This window comes from Mesoplodon mirus (assembly GCF_964341445.2).
Source record: "Mesoplodon mirus genome assembly, chromosome: 12".
Classification (NCBI taxonomy): Eukaryota; Metazoa; Chordata; class Mammalia; order Artiodactyla; family Ziphiidae; genus Mesoplodon; species Mesoplodon mirus.
The window spans coordinates 40,994,255-41,015,464 of NC_138988.1; the positions used below are offsets into that span (position 1 = coordinate 40,994,255).

The following is a 21,210-nucleotide window of genomic DNA, read 5'->3' on the forward strand; positions in this document are numbered from 1 at the left end:
CCCTGATGCCTCTTCCACTTCTTTTAAGGACACCAGTCCTGTTGCGTTAGGGCCGCACTCTCGTGACCTCATTTAACCTTAATTGCCTATTTAAAGGTGCTGTCTTCAAATACAATCACATTGGGGGTTAGGGCTTCATATGAATTTGAGGGAAGCACAATTCAGTTTATAACAGTGATTATGAAGTTTTTATGTTTTTCAAAATGTGGCATTGAATTTTTAAAAGCTATTTATTTAGAAAAATTTTCTTCAATTAAACTAAAAAACAAAAAGCTGTCCACCCACTTCTATATTTTTTAAATATAAATATGAGGTTTCAAACATACAAAAAATATATAATGGATAAATGTTAACATTTTATCATATTTGCTTCTATCTAAAGCCCATTCAGCTAATTGGTATCTTGGAGTTGGTTATATGCCATTTAGCATTGGTTTTTTTAATGTTGAAAAATATTGTTCTAGATAATGAGCTGCTGAATATTTTTAAATATGGTGTATTGGATGGTGAACTCGGAGCCTGCTGTGAATTTTCTGATAGATCCCTAAAGCTCTTCATATACACTGTCTCTAATCATTTCCCAGATTGTACCTTTACTTTTTATCTTTTTTTAAAAGAAGAAGTAGATGTATGTTTTTACATACTGCTTAAGTAGACTATTTTTGTCCTTCTCAGCCAGATTAAAAGAAATGTCACTGATCAAGAACTTGTGTGTCTTTTTAGCCTGAAATGGTTGTGACAAATAATCTCCTGGATTTACCACCCCCATCTCCTCCCAAACCAAAAACCATTGTCTTACCTCCCAACTGGAAGACAGCCCGAGACCCAGAAGGGAAGATCTACTACTACCATGTGATCACAAGGTAAGAAGCGCTGTCTGAGTATCCCCAAATCAGCTTTCAGTTGGTCAAAGAAGCTGCCACTGTAAGGGGAGTTTTATGGTTATAGACTTGTTATTAGCTGTTAACTGTGCCTGAGGGCTGCTGGTTTTCCAGAATCCCATCATAAATGTTATGACATACGTTAGACTTTGGTCCTTTTTAGGTATGTTCTGGTGTTTTTAATCTGCAAGACTCTTGGAGAAAACTAAGGAATTTATTTTATTTTATTTATTTATTTGGTTGCGCCAGGTCTTAGTTGCAGCAGGCGGGCTCCTTAGTTGAGGCATGTGAACTCTTAGTTGCAGCATGTGGGATCTGGTTCCCTAACCAGGGATTGAACTGGGGCCCCCTGCGTTGGGAGCGTGGAATCCCAACCACTGTGCCACCAGGGAAGTCCCAAACTAAGGAATTTTTTTAGAAAATGGTAATGACTTCATCTAACATTGTAGATAATCAGGGGTCATGGGCAAACCTTTTCTGTAAAAGACCAGATAATAAATATTTTAGGCTTTGCTTGCCAAACATTCTTTGTCACAACTGTTCAGTTCTTCTGTTGTTGTGTAAGCAGCCATAGACAATACATAAATGAATGGGTATGTCTCTGTTCCAATAAAACTTTATTTGGTTCGTGAGCCATAGTTTGATGACTCCTGCAATTTATATAAAAAACCTGATTTATCTTTTTCTTAGAATTAAACAAATATATTTTAGGCAGATAGCTTTATGTGAATATATGTGTTTTCTGTGTGTGTATGTATGTATTCATTGGTATATAATGTGAGTTATTGGGGTGCATGTTTTGTCATCTGCTTTGTTTACCAGTCTATTTATAGAACTTTCTGTATCAATTAATGAAAAACTACATTATTTTTAATACTTGCTTATTTGTTGCAGGGCTCAGCAAACTATGTCAATGGGCTACTTGTTTTGGTAAATAAAGTTTTTTTGGAACACAGCCACACCCACTTATTTAGGAATTGTTGATGGCTACTTTCATACTCCAATGACAGTAGACTAGTTGTGACAGAGATCGTTTGGTCCACAAGGTCAAGGGTATTTACTGTCTGATCCTTTATGGAAGAAGTTTGCCTAGCCCCTGCTCTTCTGTATGGCTATACCAAATTTTGTTTAACCCACCCTGATTGATGGATTTTCACTATTTTATATATAACTCTAAACCTGGACATCCTTACAGACACTAATACTAATCTTACTGCCTTCTTCAGGCAGATTCTTAGAGGCAAAATATTTGATCAAAAGAGATACACATTTTAAATTGGTAAGTATTGTCAGCTTACCATTAAAAAAAAATGGTACCAATTTAGACTCCCACAAAAGGTACACAAAAGTGCCTTTTTCTTCATGTAGTTTCTTTAACTCATGTAAAATAGTAGATGAGAAATCTTATTTTTATTTTCAGTTCTTTTATTTTTGAGATGGAACGTCTTCATTAGATTATTGGCTATTTGTATCTTTTGTGAATTGCTTGTTTGGGGCATCTACCCATTTTCTGTCAGCATTGTTAATCTCTTTATCAAGAATATTGCAGGGCTTCCCTGGTGGTGCAGTGGTTGAGAGTCCGCCTGCCGATGCAGGGGACGCGGGTTCGTGCCCTGGTCCAGGAGGATCCCACATGCCGCGGAGCGGCTGGTCCCGTGAGCCATGGCCGCTGAGCCTGCGCATCCGGAGCCTGTGCTCCGCAATGGGAGAGCCCACAGCAGTGAGAGGCCCGCGTACCGCAAAAAAAAAAAAAAAAAAAAAAAAGAATATTGCAAATGTTTTTGTTTGTAATGTCTTGTGTCGTGAAGAAGTTAAAAATTTCATGCAGTCAAATATTTTCCCTTTATGTATTCTACTTAGAAAGGTCTTCATTATTCCCATAAAAATACCTTTATAAAACAAGCCCTTGGGACTTCCCTGGTGGCACAGTGGTTAAGAATCCCCCTGCCAGTACAGGGGACACAGGTTTGATCCCTGGTCTGGGAAGATCCCACATGCCATGGAGCAACTAAGCCCGTGTGCCACAACTACTGAGCCTGCACTCTAGAGCCCGCATGCCACAACTAATGAGCCCACACGCCACAACTACTGAGGCCCGTGCGCTCTAGGGCCCACATGCCACAACTACTGAGCCCACGTGCTGCAACTACTGAATCCCACGTGCCTAGAGCCTGTGCTCCACAAGAGAAGCCACCGCAGTGAGAAGCCCACTTGCCGCAACTAGAGAAAGCCCGCGTGCAGCAATGAAGACCCAATGCAGCCAAAACCCAAGAAAACAAGCCCTTGTTATGCTGCTGACTGAAAGTGTTGTGACTTTAAAAACCAGTGTCTTCAAATTTTCCCAGAACTTTGTTTTTTCAATACCAAAGCAAGCTTTTTAATGGACTATCACTTTTCAAAAAAAAAATTGTATTTCTTATTTATGTGTGTAATTTTTCCATCTTTTTTTCTAGGTTTTCCTTAGCTAGCACCTAAGAGCATAATACCTCCTGTTTAATTCCCATAATAAAACCCACAGCTGCTTGTGGTTCTTTGATTACAATAGAAATCTTGAGCCCATTTTATAATTAGTTCTGTTGGTCAGAGATAAACCTATTTTCATAATCATCTGCAAACCTGATTTACATCAAATGCCTTTAATGTTGCTAACTAAAGATTGCTGTGGTAGGAAAGCACAAGACTGTAATGGCAGGATAGACCTGTCAGATATGTCGCTAGCTTCTTGGAGGCTTTTGACGTTTTAAGTGATTCCCCTTAGAGCATTTCCTGTAACAGCTGACTTCTGACTCCTGAATAGAATTTCCTTACTTCCACATGTTAATTCACAGATCTAGCTTTAAAAAAAAAAACAAAAAAACAAAAAACATCTTTGCCTGCTAACTTTCAAAACAGCCGTAAACATGCAATGAGGGAATTCCCTGGTCGGGAACTAAGATCCCCAAGAGCTATGCGGCGTGGCCAAAAAAAAAAAAAGCATGCAAAGAGTTAACGTGGTTGAACTCTTTTTTTGTAGCCAGCTGAAAATATTTTTAACAGAGGGCACAAGTTTTTAACCTGTACATCTTTTCCATGCTGTAAGTCATCAAGCCAGAGGGGCAAAACTACAAACAAGAAGGCTCCTAAGGCAAGGAACAGTTTTCTCACATGATCAAGGATTGTGAGGAGGATGTTGTGATCTATTTTATTTTGCTCCGGGTACATGCTAGGTACAGTCATGATCACCTGCAGAGGGGTGGCATAGGCAGGCACCTACTCCATGTACTTTCCTTAGACTTTGCTGAATCCTGATTTCAGGACATTAATAATCAGGTGAGAGACAAAGATGTTTGGTTTTACTGTTGTCTTTGATACCCAGCAAATGTTGCCACAGCATTGGCTACAGAAATACAGTGGGCTAAAAACAGTGTATGTCTTTGGGATAGAATCACTGCTGCTGGGAAGAATGTCTCTGTCTTATGAAGCTGACTTGTTCTGTTTCATTGCATGTTGTATATTATGTATATATGAGTAGAGATACCTATGCCAGAGTTCTCTGTTTTCTGGCCATGACAGCATGGCTGTTCTTACCTTCTTCTAGGCAGACTCAGTGGGATCCTCCTACTTGGGAAAGCCCAGGAGATGATGCCAGCCTTGAGCATGAAGCTGAGATGGACCTGGGAACCCCAACATATGATGAAAATCCCATGAAGGTGAGTGTGGCTTACAGATATGTTTCCTGATCATTTGGGATTCTTTGCCTTGTCATTTTGTAGAGTCAGTACCCACGTTATCTTGGAATTCTATTTTTCTTATTGTTCTGGAGAATTATGCATATAAAAAATGCTTGGTGGTGGTAGGACGTCCAAACAATACCGAAGTACAGTATATAGAACAAAAAATAAAAGCCCTTAGTTTCTATTTAGTTTCTCCCCTTTCATCATACTTCCCTCTCTGGAGATAAATACTGCTAACTTTTTAGTGCACAGGTTCTCAACCAAGAGCAGTTTTGCTCCTCAGGAGACTTTTGATAATATTTAGAGACATTTTTGGTTGTTACAGCTGTGGAGATGCTACTAGCTTCTAGTGTGTACAGAGGCCAGAGAAGCCACTAAACATCTTAGAGTGCACAGGATAATCCCCCACAACAAAGAACTGGCCCAAATGTCGGTAGTGCCAAAGTTGCAAAACATTGTTTTGTTGTGTGTTCTTCCAGACCTTTATGGAAAACACACACAGTTGTTTTTCTTTCATTTTAAACATACAAATAGAATCATAGTATTCTTATTCCATTATAACTTCCTTTAATATATCTTAGCTCTTTCCCTGTAGATTACAGCATTCTTCTTCCCTTTTTTTTTTTTTTTTTTGCGGTACACGGGCCTCTCACTGTCCCGGCCACTCCTGTTGCGGAGCACAGACTCCGGACGCGCAGGCTCAGCGGCCATGGCTCACGGGCCCAGCTGCTCCGCGGCACGTGGGATCCTCCCGGACCCGGGCACGAACCCGCGTCCCCTGCACCGGCAGGCGGACTCCCAACCACTGCGCCACCAGGGAAGCCCAGCATTCTTCTTAATGTTATGTTTCTTTTAAATGTGATTTTTCTGTTTAACTGCAGTCCTTCTTAGTTTGCTTTAATGTCCTGCCATTTTGGGATTGGTGGGTTTGGAAAGAAGTTAAACTGGTTGCATTAAAACCTCACCAAAGGGGCTTCCCTGGTGGTGCAGTGGTTGAGAGTCTGCCTGCCGATGCAGGGGACACAGGTTCGTGCCCTGGTCCGGGAAGATCCCACATGCCACGGACCGGCTGGTCCCGTGAGCCATGGCCGCTGAGCCTGCGCGTCCGGAGCCTGTGCTCTGCAACAGGAGAGGCCACAACAGTGAGAGGCCCGCGTACTGCAAAAAAAAAAAAAAAAAAAACTCACCAAAAAAGTATAACTGGGCCCCCCCTTTTTTTAAGATTTGAAACTGAGATATTTTACTCTGGAAATACTATTCTAGAGTAAAGCGAAAGAGAGCTTGTTCCTCGCTCTCCTTCTCACAAGAGAGTAATCGGGATTAGAGGTCATGTAAATCAGTGTGACTCTCAATGCTTGAATTAAAAATTTTTATCCTTTTCCACTTGGAACAGGACTCACTGTCTCCAAGGATGTGGTGTCTTGAATGAAATCAAAGACAATATATCTATGCTCTAAGATTTGAATAGTATTTAATTTTGAAAATAAGAGACACTTAACTAGTTAAGTCAGTGGAAAGAGGTGGAAGAGGGAAGGAAGGAATGGGAGTAAGAAGGAAAGTGGAAACAAATCCATACCTCCTTTTATATTTAATTCACTTTGGGGGAAATGTTTTTCTTTCTTCAGCATTATATTTAGCATTCCTTTAGTCTGAACAATCTCCTTTTTTTATATATATAAATTCTATCCACTTTAAAAAAAATTTATTTGGCTGTGTCAGGTCTTAGTTGCGGCATGTGGGAATCTTCCCATTGAGGCATGCGGGCTCTTCATTGCAGTGCACGGGCTTCTCTCTAGTTATGGCACGTGGGCTCAGTAGTTGCGGTTTGTGGGCTTAGTTGCCCCATGGCATGTGGGATCTTAGTTCCCTGACCAGGGATCAAACTTGTGTCTCCTTCATTGGAAGGCGGATTCTTAACCACTGGACCACCAGGGAAGTCCCAGTCTGAAGAATTTCCTTTAATACTTCGAATATTTCAGGCCTAATTGTGATGAGCTCTCTCATTTTTGTTTGTCTGAAAAGGTCCTTATATACCTCTTTTTCTTAATATATTTTATTTTCAGACAATTTTAGGTTCCCTTTAAATTTGAGCAGAAAGTACAGAGTTTCCATACACCCCCTGTCACCACACATGCATAGCGTCCTCCACTATCAACAGCCTGCTGGAGTATGGTACATTTATTGCAATCAGTGAATCTACATTATTATCACTCAAAATCTGTAGGTCACATTAGTGTTCTTGGTATTGTACATTCTGTGGGTTTTGACAAATGTATAATGGCATGTATCCACCATTATCATCTGCAGAATAGTTTCACTGCGCTGAAAATCTCTGTGCTCCCCCTATTCATCTCATCCTCTCTCCCCGCCTCCCCCCATCCCCATCCCTATCCCTGACAACCTCTGATCTTTTTACTGTCTCCAGTTTTGCCTTTTATAGAACGTCACATATTTGGACTTGTAGCCTTTTCAGATTTGCTTCATTCACTTAGCAATATACATTTAAGGTTCTTCCATGCCTTTTCATGGCTTGGTAGCTCGTTTCTTTTTAGCATTGAATAATATCCCATTGTATTAGATGTGCCACATTTTATTTATCCATTCACCAGTTGATGGACATTTGGGTTCTTTCCACTCTTTGGCTATTATGAATAATGGTATATGAACAATTGTGTACAAATCTTTGGACATAACATTTTCAGTTCTCTTGGGTAGATACCTAGGAGTGGAATTGCTGGATCAAAGTTAGACAGTCTATATCTAACTTTTTAAGAAACTGTCAAACTGTTTTCTAAAGTTGCTATATCATTGTACATTTCTGCCGGCAGTGTATGAAGTTTCTGTGGGAGAGTTTTTATAGAGACAGGTACCTAAGGGGAAAAAACCCCGTAACTGTCATGTGCTTCCAGTAAAAAACTATCTGGATGTTCATTCACTCTCTCTCTTAGCTTCTTAGGCTTTTGTCTCTGACTTGTCAGCTTTACCTTTTCTTGTATTTCTAATGAGAAAATATAAATGAAGTCATCTATTTTGTTATTAACCCTTTGATAGTTTATGAAGGAACAAATGAGTTTTGATATTCCAACCAACCTTGCCATGATGCACAAGTCAAAGGCTTGAGGTGTCAGTCTTTGGATTTCTTTCTAGACTGTTGTCTCTATCATTAGGACCTAGTCTGACTTGGATAGCCAGGGACTTATTTGGTTCTAACCTTCCTAACCAGTTTACTACTGTATTCACCTAGCTAGCATCTCAGACAGGAGAAGGATGCCTGTGGGTTATGTGTTTATTCCTTCTGCTCCAACTTTTTTTTTTTTTTCCCATCTTTAGGGCCTTCATTTAGATTTTAAAGCCCTTGGAGATTAAGACTGTAACATTGTAAATTTTCATTAATACACAGGGCTTGTGTAAGGTATTACAGATAGAAAGAGAAATAAATCTGAGTACTAATCTTCATGAAGTTCAATCTAAGGAAATAACCACATCTATAAACCAAGAACACAACGGGATAATTGCTGTAGTAGAAGTATGTACAGAATGCTATGGGAGCACAGTGATTAGTCTAAGAAAATGCACTAGTGATATGTCACAGAAAACATGACTTTACCTATAGCTAAGGTGAGCAGGAAAGAGGATTCTGGGCAAATAAAGCCGTTTTTGCAAAGGTATAAAGTCAGTACAAGACAGAGCCTATATAGGGAACAATAAAAATAATTTGGTTATGGTGAGAATTTAGATACATATGGGGTAGGTAGTGAGCAAGACAAAAATATGGAAAAGTAGGTCAGATTTAAATTGTCTAAGATCTTGGTATCCTACCAATGTGATTATTGTATGCTTAAAAGCCAGTGAATGCTTTTAAAGCAGCAAGACAGGCAATCAAATATGTGTTCCTTGAGTGAAACAGGCCCATTTGAAAAGGTGAGATTGGTAGCATTGGAGATCAGATTGAAGAGTATTTTAATAGTTTAGGCAAAGTGAGGAACTAAGAATGGAGATGTTGAAGATGCATGCAATGGCATCTGAGAGGCATCATTTGGGGCTAAGCAAACAAGTGGATATGGAAGAGGCAAGGAATGGCCTGCCAGTTTCTTGAAAGTGTCGTAGAGATTATTTGTTCCTGTCCTCTCACTTCCTGCACCCCCTCTCCCATGCCTCATTTGACAAACTAAGGTGTGGTATATAGTGCCTGATCTAGAACCAAACTGAAATTATTTTACTCTTTTTGTTACCAAAGGTGGCAGCAACTTCAAAGCAGAATATACTGAGTTTTTATTATTTTCAAGGATCTTTCTTTCTTAACCTTTTAATTGGTGTGTACAGGTTCATGTGTTGCAGAATTTAGGTTGAATCATGTGTAGTGTTTCTGATACCTCAACTTCTTCTGGACCAGGAAAGCTCCTAGAGAGAGCTCAGGGGATTGTGTGTTTTTAAAGCCCAACAACCTCACCAAGTCAGAGATTAAATTAGAAATGCACTGGAATTATTTAGCTTTCTGAACACATACCCCATTCAGAGGGAAGCAGAACATTCCTGTTTACACAGTGCCCACACTGAGAGCCTGGCCTCTTCTATAGGAGCCAGAGCCTTGAGATCATTGTTATACCTTAAGGGGCTTTCTGTACTCATTGCTGCTGCTACTCATTTCTGAGATCCACAAGACAGCAGCTGAGGGTGTGTTGAAATTACCTTGGCTTATTCAGGCAATTCTTGATCCCTTGCTACATGAGATCTTATTGTGAAGCACACCCACACTCTCTACTGCTAGAAAAAATAACCACAAAATCTCAAAGCAAAACATTTGAAAACAGAGTTATTTGCGTTTTGTTTCCTAAAACCAGAGGTAGAATCTGTATGTTCTTTCTACCCTGCCCTCCCTTTCCTGCTCCCACAGCCACAGAAAGAAAGTAGAAAAGTAGAAAATATGCAAAGCTTTTATAACAAGTCAGGGAAAGCTGATGTATAGAAGCCCAAAAGCCAGGGGAGTGCCACCTTTCTCTGGAGCCAGTCCAGGGCAGAGGGAGTTGAACAGTCCCTTCATCACCAGCACTTTCTTACTGTTTCTGGAAAGAGAGGAATCAGAAGTGGGGGTAGGTTGAAAAAATTTTGTGCTCTAAGCAGCTAGCAAAAAAATGAAGTACCTGTAATGCCAACTGCTTCTACATCCATCTGAAGTGAGTTGCATTCAAAGGGGAATGCTCATAATCTTTTCCATGGAGAAGTACATTTACTAGGAAGGGGCTTGATGACTGGTGGTGAGCAAAGGTATGGGGAGATGGCCTTGCATGGTAGGTGCTCTGAATGCCAGGGCTGCTGGCCTCTCACCTCTCAGCAGTGCCTAATCAGGCGGGGGGCAGGGGGACTGGCAGCCTCCCCCTTGCAGTGCTGGAAGGGAGCATTCCTAGGTTTGTCATCATCCTAGCATCTTGGGACAGAGTATCTTCTGTCTTAGGATCTCCTCATCTGTTCACTGACTTGCATGACCCTCATCTCCTCCCCCGCAACACCTTGATACCTCTTTAGTCTTTCCATTCCTGATCCGAGGATACCAGCCTTTAAGGAGCCTCTCTTGCATACTGAGACTGTCTCCTGCAGTCTAGGGGACTTGGATGAGGAGCATGGTATTTGGACCATGGTTGTGTGGCTAAAGCATTTTGCCTTTGTCCAGGAGTCCTAGAATGTCAGAGACAGGAGAGGTGGAGCCCGTTGAGTCTGGGCCTCTCTTGACAGTGTGGGATACTGCAGCTCAGAACAGGGACCTCAGTGGTCCAAATCACACAGCACATTTCTCTGCAGAGGAGGTGACCCTGAAACAAATGTTTAGCTACATCAAGGATGTAGCTTTCACTTAGGGTAGAGAATTAGAACTTGGTTTATAGGAGCGAGGCCAGTGCCAGATGACAAGATTTAAACATGAAGTGAGAGTGGTAACAGCAGCTAAGTTGACTCCAGGCCATGTCCCTTTAAGATTCTAATACCAAGAGTCAGGCATCCCAACTGCGGGAAAGAAGGGAGGTTCTGGAAGAGCAGGGCATCACCGACCCAACCTCTCATTCCCACACTGTGGTGTTTTCCATTTCTAGACCTCAAAAAAGCCTAAGACAGCAGAAGCAGACACCTCCAGTGAGCTGGCTAAGAAAAGCAAAGAAGTATTCAGAAAAGAGGTAAGGTTTGGTGGGATGTGGACACTACGTTCTGAAGGCTTAAACTGAGACCCTTTCTTTCTCATCCTAAGTGTGCACAGCTGTTCGTAGTACTAGGTGGCCCTGCCTTTGGGTGTTCCTTTGCTTCTGTGATTGGACTGTGTAGTTGTTATGTGATGACATATTGGTATGGTCCTTTACAGCGGGATAATAAGCACTTTCATATCCATTATATCATTTTATCCCCACAACAGTGCATGAGGTAGGCAAGGCCGGAATTGTCATTCCTCTTACGCTGGTGGAGGAGCTCTTGAGGTTCAGAGAAGGCAAGCTCTGGACAGAAGACTTGAACGGGCCTCTGGCTCAAAGTCCGTTTCTCTTTCTGTGATGCCTCATTCCGTGGCTGCCTAATCCTCAAGTGATTGGGAGAAAGCAGCTCCTCTCTATGCTGCTGGAAGTGCAGTACAGCTCTCAGGACACTAACCTTTTCTGCCTCAGGGCATCCAGATTCTAAACTCCAGTCTTTGTTCACCGAAGGGGTTTATAGTCTGTTGGAGGAAGTAGACCTGTAGATAAGTAATGGCATTAAAAAAAAAAAAAAAAGTAATGGCAGCTGTGTGAGGAATGTGCCACGATAGGGCTTGGAGGTCTCTGTTCAGGGTGTCAGGAAAGGCTCTTGAATCGGGTAGGAATTAGCCAGATAGGATCAGGAGGGATGTAATTCAGGCAGTAGAGTGTACAGAGGCAGAAGAAGGCGTCATCCCTTTCAGGGAATCTGTGGGCTGTAGCACCCCGTATGTGAGGGGTGTCGGAAGATGAGGCTGCACAGTATTGTGCTGCTTTGTACTGTGAGTTGCAGGGAGTATTGCAGGATTTTAAGCTGGGAGTAATGAAATCCCCTATCTTATTTGGGGAAATGGATTGAAGGGAGAGAGTATGGAAGCAGGAGACCACAGAAAAATTTTGAGTAAAAGCCTTCTCTAGAGTTAAAACTTAAGTTTCTCACTGTCCCTTTGTGATTATTGGCATTTCAGCCCAGCCAACTAGCAGCTGTTTATTTAGTGCCTACCTTGTCATATAGCCTTGTTCTTTGAATGTCTGAAAACTCACTGACTTTCAGGGATGGGTAGACCCTGTTCATGGAGCTCCCTGGTGAAGTGGCTGTCACTGACCTCCTCGCTCCCTTTTTCCCCTGGGGTCAACTTTGTGGCTTAGTGCCACAAATACTTCCAGAAATCCTGTGCCTGGATCTCTTTTGAGAGCCACTGGGTAGGACAGACACTACAGAGATAGCTCAGGAGGACATGGGAATTTGTGTATTGAAAAGGGTCTTGCCCCAGATGTTCTCCAACCAGCTGTCATATCATGTGTCCCTCTGCTTCACATTGATGTAGTATGAATCAAATGAAGTACAACACTTACAGAATCTAAGTAGCCTTCAGTAACAAAATGCCTGCATTTCCTGGAGTCACTGAGCCTCCTGGTAGCACAGAAAGGCCCTCTCTGCCCTGCCTCCAGGGGCCAGAGAATTTAGCTACAGTCTCTTTATGCCAAGAACATGAGATTTGTTAGCTGAAATCTGGGGCTGCCATGAGATTCAGCGTAGAGTCCTGCTGCTCTGTCCCTCCATCTGCAAGTGAGGCTTGCTAAGTCCATCCAAGGGAGCCCTTTCCCTCTGGAGGCTGACCCAGGATTCTTTTCTCTTATATCGCACTGGCATACGAGCATTCTTCTGTCCACACCAGCTAGCATGAGTGAGGGGAAGGGAAGGATTGGCTGGCTCTGCTTACTGCCTATTCTAAGTGTTTCCTCAGTACAACGTTCTTGCCTTCTCTGGACTGTCGAGCAGTGTGCTCTTCTCCCCATACCTGTAGATGTCCCAGTTCATCGTCCAGTGCCTGAACCCTTACCGGAAACCTGACTGCAAAGTGGGAAGAATTACCACAACTGAAGATTTCAAACACCTAGCTCGCAAGGTATTCCCTCCTGCTTGTGGTCTGACAATGTTCTGGGCAAACTATACCTTCCTAGAAGGCCCTTTTCATCATAAAAAGTGGGTTTTCCTTGACATATGCCCAGGCTGGAGACCCAGGAACAGAGGGGGAAGGTTTGGGAAGAGAGGGTACCCTACTTGATGGTAGTGGTTCTCTGAGAGCTGAGCTTCCCCTTTCTGGTGATCCCAGCACCAGCCTGCCCCAACCTCCCCCTCCAGTTCACCTCCCAGTCTTTGTGAGAAGGGGCCCGAGGCAGCAGACTGGCCTTCCCCCCTCAAATCATTTCCACTCTGATGGGTGGCTGTGATCTCTCTTCCTGTGTCCTGGACAGCTGACTCACGGCGTTATGAATAAGGAGCTGAAGTACTGTAAGAACCCCGAGGACCTGGAGTGCAATGAGAATGTGAAACACAAAACCAAGGAGTACATTAAGAAGTACATGCAGAAGTTTGGGGCTGTTTACAAACCCAAAGAGGACACTGAATTAGAGTGACCTTCAGGGCCAGGGTGGGAGGACGGGCAAGCTGGTGGGAGAGACTCTGGGGAGTAGAAATCCTGTGGGCCCTCTCTCCCCACCCCACTGTCAGGGCTGTGCTACTGATGACACATCACCCTGGGGAATTCAAACCTGCAGATTTCAACTGAAAGCCACAAAACTGAGCTCCATCTACAACAAGCGGTCCCTGGTTGTGAGCTGTTGGTAGAGGCCATCTGAGGCAAGGGTTTAGGCCCTTGAGACCTTCCCTTCTGAGACCCTGGCCAGGCCTGACCCCACTCTCAAGCCTGGGTCTCCTCCTTGGCGGTGCTGTCAGCGCACAGACTCATGCGCATCCCCCACCCACGACCCCTTACCCTGACGATCTGTATTATATTTTAATGTATATGTGAATATATTGAAAATAATTTGTTTTTTCCTGGTTTTTGGTTTTTGTTTTGCTTTTAAGCCTCTACGTGCTAGGATTACAGAAGACTTTGTAAGGATGGTTTAAGTTCTCCTGCAAGGTTTAATTTGTTATCATGTAAATATTCCAGAGCAGGCTGCCTTGTGGTTTCGGCCAGCCTTGTGCTATGTTGATAAGATTGATTTACTGCTTAAAATCACTTTACTTTATCCAATTTTTACTGAACTTTTTATGTAAAAAATAAAATCAATTAAAGAACTTGGCACGTGTTCCCTAAAAGCTAGTCAAGCATGTTGGTATATAGTGTTGGCACTGAGAGAGAAAAGAGGTGATGGCCATAGGTGTGTGGAGTCCAAAGTTAATCCTTGAGAGTGGAGTTTATCCCAGCTCTTCCCCACAGGTCCCACTGTGACTGAGATAGGCATCTTACACATGCCTTCCCGAGCAAAGGAAGTGGACCTGCGACCTCTCTGGCGCTGGGCTTCTTTACTTTGGTTAATAAGCCAGTCAAGAGAAAGGCACTTGTCTTCCCCTTCGTACCTTTTGGCTGGTGAAAGGGAATGAACCTCTTCCATCCAGAGACTTGAGTTCCCAGAGCCCACAGGAATGCTTATTTGATGTTTGGGTTCCCTGACTCCCCACCATGCTTCCTGACACTGGGCTTGGATCCTAGAGGGAGTACCCCGATAAAGGTGTACAGTGCTCAGGTAGTGAGAGCAGACATCTTCTGGAGGACACAGCTCAGTGGAGACACACCCCATCCTTGATGGACCAGTTGTCTGGGCAGTGAGAAGGGCCAAAGGTTTCAGGCCAGCCTGAGGCCCAGCCCATCTTTGCAGAGACTGGTACCATCTCTTCCTCACCGGGGTGATTTTGCTCATTGCAGCAATGCCCTTGGGGAAGAGGCTGTGGCCTGCCAGATATTGGGTGGGGTGGGCAGCAGTTGGAACAGTCACTGCCTGCTGGGCACTTAGAGCTCAGGTTGTGCTCCTTGGATCCTCACAACCTGGAGGCACAGGAATTGGCACTGTTTGGATAAGGAGACTAAGGTTCAGAAAGGCTCAGTAACTCATCTCATATCCTTGTATTAAGGAAATTGTGAAAAGAGGAGAAAAACACCTATTTTAAAGACATATCATTAGACATGCTATTTAACAACGTAGCCAAAGTATTTTCCCATGGTACTGCAGCCTTAAACTGTTTAACTCAAGCACATTATTATATCAAATGGAGGGACCCTAATTTAATCCCCTTAACATTTTATTTATTTTTAAACATTTGAAATGTTGATAGCACATATTTTAATTTTAATTTTTAGGCTGTGTTGGGTCTTTGTTGCTGCGCACGGGCTTTCTCTAGTGGCGAGCAGGGACTATTTGTTACAGTGCATGGGCCTCTCACTGTGGTGGCTTCTCTTGTTGCAGAGCACAGGCTCTAGACGTGCAGGCTCAGTAGTTGTGGCTCGCAGGCTCTAGAGCACAGGCCCAGGAGTTGTGGTGCACGGGTTTAGTTGCTCTGCGGCATGTGGCATCTTCCCGGACCAGGGCTCGAACCTGTGCCCCCTGCATTGGCAGGCAGCTTCTTGTTTTTTTTTGTTTTTTCTTTTTTTTTGCAGTACGTGGGCCTCTCACTGTTGTGGCCTCTCCCGTTGCGGAGCACAGGCTCCGGACGCGCAGGCTCAGTGGCCATGGCTCACGGGCCCAGCCGCTCCACAGCATGTGGGATCTTCCCGGACCGGGGCACGAACCCATGTCCCCTGCATTGGCAGGCGGACTCTCAACCACTGTGCCACCAGGGAAGTCCTCCCCTCCACCTTTAACAGTAAAGAAAATGTTTTAAGTACTGTGCTTGAGCACATTAAAAGAAAGTGTTTCGGGCTTCCCTGGTTCCCAACTGTCTCACAGGCCTACGGAACCAGACAGAGCGAGGACAGTAGTCCAAAGTTGCCTTTAATATGGGAGACAAAAGTAGAAAAAAGTTGAGGCTAAGTAAGGAGAGGTGGAGTGGGGATCAGGAGGACAGGACTGCTCCTCACTATCAACCCCTCCCCCCGGTATCCTGGTCCCTGTCCTGGAAGAATGTAGGGCAAGGGGAGGTGAGTGGTGCCTGGATCTTCCGTGTCCCCCCAGAACAGCAGGCCAAGGTCACCAATGCCAGGAAGCCCATGAAAGGGAAGGTGTATGAGCTGCGGGTGGTGGGAGCACCAGAGCAGGTTCCCTGAGAGGCCAGGCTGTGGAGCATCACACCACGGAGCAGTCCTCAGCCAGTGGGCCCAGGGCCCGGACCACATCTTCACGGCCCAGGACAGCCAGCGCATCTGCTAGCACCCTGAGGGTGGCACCGCTGCCTTCTTGAACAGCCCAGTACTTCAGCAGGGTGTAGGCTGGCACCTGGCTCTGAGCCATGGTCTCCACTGCCTCAGCCTGGTAGCCCAGGTGGCCCGCCAGCCTTTGTCAGGTTCACCCGATGCCTCCAGGAGCTGTTCCACTTCCTCCTGCTGCTGCCGAGGGAGATGGAGGTAAAGCCGGCAGCCAAGTTCAGAATGTGGCCCTGGGATGGGAGACGTGAGGGACACGTGAGGGTTAGGCAGGCTTTGTGGTGGGGCAGAGCTACGTAGGTCTGAAGGACTACAGTTTGGGGAAAGGGGCTCACCCTGGCTGGGGACACAGGGCTCCAGGCTGCTAGGAGAGTCCTGGAAGACACTGCTCTCTCCATGCATCTGGTCCCTGTTGAAGGCCCCCAGCTCTGCAGTCCAAGCTTTGGCCAGCTGCTGTCTTTGTTTACGTGAGCACCAGCTGTGGGGAGCAGGGGGAACCTGCCAGCCTGCTCCAGCCTTCACTGAGACAGGGAGCTGGTTGGGAGCCCAGATGGGGAGGGAGGTTACCAGAGGGCAATGCCCAGACCACCTGCCACTTGAAGGCCACATAGGCAAGCAGACCGAGGACCACAGAGGCCAGGAGGGCACAGTAGACAGGGATATTGCTGCCCGAGGCCCCTGGAGGCTCAGGGGGGAATGGGGAGGAGGTACCGGGGGCCAGGGCTCCCCCTGCCCCTGCCCACACCCCTTCCCTGTCCCTGTCCCGCTCCCTCCGGGACTTATCTGTGGAGGAAAGGACAGACAAGGTCAGGGGCAAGGAGGCAGCCGACATAGACTTTGCTGCTAGAAAGACTGGAAATCATAGTCCCTACTGTGTAGAATCAAAAGTTCATACCATGGCGTCAAAAGCTGACTGGTTCGTTCCCCACCCTCATCTCCCACAGCCTCCCCTTGGCTCGCCACGCTTGGACACCTAGCCCTTCCCGGATGTACCTTCTCCGGGCTTCCAGACGTCTGCTCTTGCTGGTCTACCTTTGCCATCTGACAAACTGGCAGGAAATCTCCTACTCTGGGAAGTCTTTCCTGATCTCTCCCAGGCTCCCTTTTCTGGCTCCTGGTGCATCTCCTCTGCCTGCTATGGCACTAAACTGTGTCCTGTCTCCCCCACCAACTCTGGACTGTGAGAGCATACTGATTCATTTTGGTCCCTGCGGGAGCCTCTGTGCAGAGGAGACCTTGTAGATTTTTGAGAAATAAAACTGACCCGGAAGGCAAGTAAATGCTGCTGCTAACTTCTGCCTGCAGGCCAGTTGTCCCCACAATCCAGTGCAGGCAGGGCACAAGAAACAGGTACTCCAAAGCCTGTGACTGGACTTGTGTGTGGCCTGCAAGGTCAGGGGCCCATGGATACCTCTCATCCTACCCTCTCGGTGCCCCAAATCTGGATCAAGAAGTACTTACCCACATGCACCATGCCTTCCCTGTGGCTGGAGTTGTGAAGCATGGTTCTGCCAGCTAGCAGTGCTCCCAGTGGCTGCATCTCTTAGAGAAGGGGTTGGAATGTCATGGGCAGCACTCAGAAAAAGGAGCTGGGAGACTTCTGAGCCGAGTCCAGAAGGGGCTGTGTACAGGGACATGGGGGAAATTCCTCAAGCCTGAAGTCAGGAGTCCCTTGAGGTAGTCTGTCCCGCTTTCCTGGCTCACTTCATCCTGATTCATTGCAGGGCTGTACCTACCCCCCAATCTCCCCAGTCACCAATCTGGACCAGTTTCCTCCAGTGTCAAATGGGGTGGAAGTGATATTGCTGGCTCCAGCTGGCCAAAGCTGGAGGAGACCATATTGCAGCTCTGGATGGAAAAGGGCACACTGGAAACCACCCTGTCTCAAAGACCATGGCAAACCCCTGGTCTGAGTCCAGGGATGGCACAGGAAGACTCCCATCCCCATCTAAGCCAGAGGCAGGTAGAGACTTACTGGCGGGTAGGAGGCTTTCCAGAGTTCTCAGCAAGAGCATAGTCCCTGGAGTGACTAAGCTCCCACTCCTGCCTCTAGGGTCAGTGTCCAGCCCTCACCACCTGCTCAGGGGCTGGACAAGAGGGTTCCTTGGTGGGTTCAGCAAGGGCAGATGGCATGTGGGCCCAGAGGCCCCCCTGGTCCTTTCTCACCTGGGAATTTGGAGAGGGCCTGGAGGCCAGAAACCTGAAGAACACTCAATCCAGGACCCATCTGTACTTACAAGGCTCATCCTGCTGGGACCTACCTCCTGAGGCCTGGGGAAGAGACCCTGGTCTGGGCAGAGGAGGGGATTTTCCCTGGAAAAGGGACAGAGATGAGACCTGGGGGAAGGTCCTCCAATTCCCCCACAGGCACATCCGACCTGGTCCAACCCAGGCACTCCAAACTCACTTCCCTCCACAAGGCCAGAGGCCCATGTGTATGGCAAAGCACACAGTCGGCAAGTAGGTCTGGCACTGAGGCTGTGGTGACCCTTGCCACCTGAAGGATGTGTATGTACATTTGTGTCACTTACCACATAAGGGGCCATTTCTGGATCCGGGTTGGCGGGTGAGCTTGTGACTAACGCTCGCAAAGACAGCCAAGCCCTGTGCCCAACCCACCCCGAGCTGTGGGACTGGGGCCTCTACCAACTCCCACCCACACCCATCTCGAGGCCCACAGAATATGCACACATGCACACACAGCAACACCCTACACGCCCACACTACCCGACTTCCCACAGGCAGTCCAACCCAGTAGCCAGCACCACAACCGCACAGGATTTCGGGTCTGGAAGTGGGGGGCAGAGAGGCAGCCTTGGCTCCCTCTGTCCAGAAAGCCCCGAAGCTCTGTCCCCAGCCCGCTCCTGACCTGTGGGGGCCGACCCTCCGCGGGTCCCAGGATCTGCTCAGCCGGGCGGGACGGGGCCTCCGGGCCTTGGGCCGGCCGGGAAGACAGAGTGGAGTCCCTGGGGATACCAGGTTCTTACCCGCCCGAGACTAAAGCCGCGGCGCAGACAGGAGGACTGGACACCGAGTGGGCGGGGTCGCCCACGGTCTTGCCCCGCCCGGCCCCCCGGAACGCACACATGCGTGGAGGGGAGCCCGAAGGGGGACTGAGCGTGCCGGAGAAACTGCGGCCGGGGCCCCTAGGGACAAGGGCGGTGTGGTTGGGGAGGGGACGGGTCGCCGCAGGTGCTCATGGACCAGGGGGACGCTAGCCCGGGACTGTGGCCAGGGCGGGTTGAGACGCCGCGCGTGCACACATGCTTGGAGGCGGAACAGCTACAAAACTAGTCCAGGTTTATTGCTGAGATGCGAGAGCGGGGGGCCGCCCTTAGGATTAAGGCCACGGCCCGGCCCCTGTGCTCTGCCGGGACGGGGGCTTGGGAACCTGGGCTCCCCACCCCAGCCTGTGCAAAAAGTGCTGTGCGGCTGCTGAGGCCCCTCTGCCGGCGAGGGGCGGGACTTCCTGGAGTGACATCGCCCACCAATCCCTGAGCTGGGCAGAGGTGGGGCCCCGCCCACCCCCTGCCAGAGTGTGGGCTGGATGTCGCCCTCTCCTTCGACTCCTGGGCGGGGCCCTCCCGGGGGCGAAGCCCGCTGGGGCGGAGCTGCGCGGCGGGGCGGGGCAGGGCAGGCTGTCAGCGCGCCTCTCCAGGGTTGTACTCTGTCTCCCCAGAGGACACCTGGGAGATGCGCCGGGAGGACCGCCACAGCTTCCGCGCAAACTGGCTGCTGCGCACCTGGTAGGAGCAGGAGCAGGCTGGGGTCAGCCAGGACCGTCGCTTCCCCACCCAGTTCGAGGCCCTCCCGGCCCTCATCCTCACCTCAGAGGGCTGCCCTGCGCCCACCACGATAAGCTTGCCGTCTTCCAGGCCCACGAGCACGTGGCTGCGCTCCTTGGTCACAGCCACGCTGCGGATGGGCACCTTCATGAGCAGGGGAGGCGCGGCCGGCAGCAGTCTGGAGGGAGGGAAGGGATATATATATATATACGACCTCGCAACTACAAGGAAGCTTTGATCCAGCAGATAGATGTCTCTCCATTCTCCCATCTACCTCCCAGTCCTCATTTGTAGGATGACTTGATTAAAATCCTGACACAGAAAGGGACCTCCCACAAGTGTGTGGCTAAGGGAGGCCCAGGGCAAGATGTCCCCATTGGGGGATGGGAGGACAGGTGACAGGCCTTGAAGAACGTGTCCACAGACATGTAAAGGGGATGTGGGTCCACGGGGGCACCTCCTAGTGTCCTCTGCCAATGACCACCACCCTGAAGTATCACAAAGCCATAAACAATGGGGCTCACTTGTTCAAATGGAGGATGTGCAGGGCACACTGGGCTGTGCCCAGCAGAACAAAGTCCTCCGTCACCGCGAGGGCTGTGGGCTGCTCTACCAAGGGCAGTGAAGCCCGCAACCTCCCATTCACCGAGTACAGGTGCAAGGAGTAGGTGACCTGGAGGAAGCAGGAGGTGTCAGCAAGGACAGAATCCCAACCACCCCTATCATGGCTGGGCGCCCCTTTCCCGTACCTGGGCCCCCAGACGCTCCCGCGCTGAGCTCTGCACCAGGATCTGGCCCTCAGACCCCAGCGCCAGGTGGGACACAGGTCCAGGTAACGTGTCTCCTGGGGGCCTTAGTGCGGCCACAAACTGGCCACGGCGTACAGTGTGGATGATCACAGTTCCATCCTGCAGGAAGGCAGCTTAGGGTGCTAGGCAGGGGTGTGTGAGCTCCAGGGGCAGTGCCCAGCAAACAGCCTCCCCTGGACACAGGTATACACACACCTCGGATCCAGACACCGCCATGTCAAGTTCAGTGCTGATGGCCACACAGCTCACTGCAGCCTCATGCCCGTATAGGACCTGCACAGGCTTTGATGCCAGCCCCACCGAGAGACCACCCTGTGGGGAACACCAGAGCTGGCTCAGGACTGGGGGCTCCCACTACCTTGGCCCCTGAGTGAGAAGGCTAAAGCTCAGAAAAGTGAAGGTCTTGTCCAAAGCCGGAGAGCTGGAGGGCTGTGGAGCCCCAGACTTGCTCGTGGTAGCAGAGGGAAGGAGAAGAGAGCAGGGCAGGACTGCAGAGGCCCACTGAGGGGCAGATGGACTGCAGATCTGGACTATGGGGGCCCCGGAGGGCTGCCACCCAGCATACCTGCTGCAGGAGCCGCCACACCATGCATGTGGTGTCCCGGGAGCCTGAGATGAGGTAGATGCCACAAGTGTCCAGTGCAAGGCAGGTTACTACATCTGAAT

General features: G+C 47.9%; 3 protein-coding genes across 6 annotated transcripts in view; 1 reads left to right on the plus strand and 2 right to left on the minus strand.

Annotated features, from left to right (window-relative positions):
* Positions 1–13,895, plus strand: part of SETD2 (SET domain containing 2, histone lysine methyltransferase) — a 120,869-nt gene extending 106,974 nt beyond the window's left edge. Inside the window, exons 17-21 of the mRNA XM_082637942.1 lie at positions 724–863; positions 4,459–4,570; positions 10,678–10,758; positions 12,612–12,713; positions 13,063–13,895. Coding sequence (XP_082494068.1) covers positions 724–863; positions 4,459–4,570; positions 10,678–10,758; positions 12,612–12,713; positions 13,063–13,224 — 597 coding nt within the window. The 3' untranslated portion in view covers positions 13,225–13,895. The remainder of the gene's footprint in view (positions 1–723; positions 864–4,458; positions 4,571–10,677; positions 10,759–12,611; positions 12,714–13,062) is intronic.
* A 1,666-nt stretch (positions 13,896–15,561) lies between these two features.
* LOC309814166 (death domain-containing membrane protein NRADD-like) lies at positions 15,562–17,517 on the minus strand (the record flags this gene model as incomplete). Its single annotated transcript, XM_082639645.1, is given in 6 exon segments — positions 15,562–16,076; positions 16,079–16,183; positions 16,286–16,428; positions 16,544–16,733; positions 17,412–17,493; positions 17,497–17,517. Coding segments are annotated over 6 exon segments (744 nt in total). The 3' UTR covers positions 15,562–15,873.
* Positions 17,518–19,233: 1,716 nt separating this feature from the next.
* NBEAL2 (neurobeachin like 2) overlaps positions 19,234–21,210 on the minus strand; it is a 30,809-nt gene continuing 28,832 nt past the window's right edge. For all 4 annotated transcript variants that reach the window (XM_082639643.1, XM_082639641.1, XM_082639644.1 and 1 more), the window contains 6 exons: positions 21,110–21,204; positions 20,740–20,856; positions 20,485–20,643; positions 20,260–20,408; positions 19,778–19,913; positions 19,234–19,693 (listed from right to left, as the gene is read on the minus strand). In XM_082639643.1, coding sequence (XP_082495769.1) covers positions 19,592–19,693; positions 19,778–19,913; positions 20,260–20,408; positions 20,485–20,643; positions 20,740–20,856; positions 21,110–21,204 — 758 coding nt within the window. In that variant the 3' untranslated portion in view covers positions 19,234–19,591. The remainder of the gene's footprint in view (positions 19,694–19,777; positions 19,914–20,259; positions 20,409–20,484; positions 20,644–20,739; positions 20,857–21,109; positions 21,205–21,210) is intronic.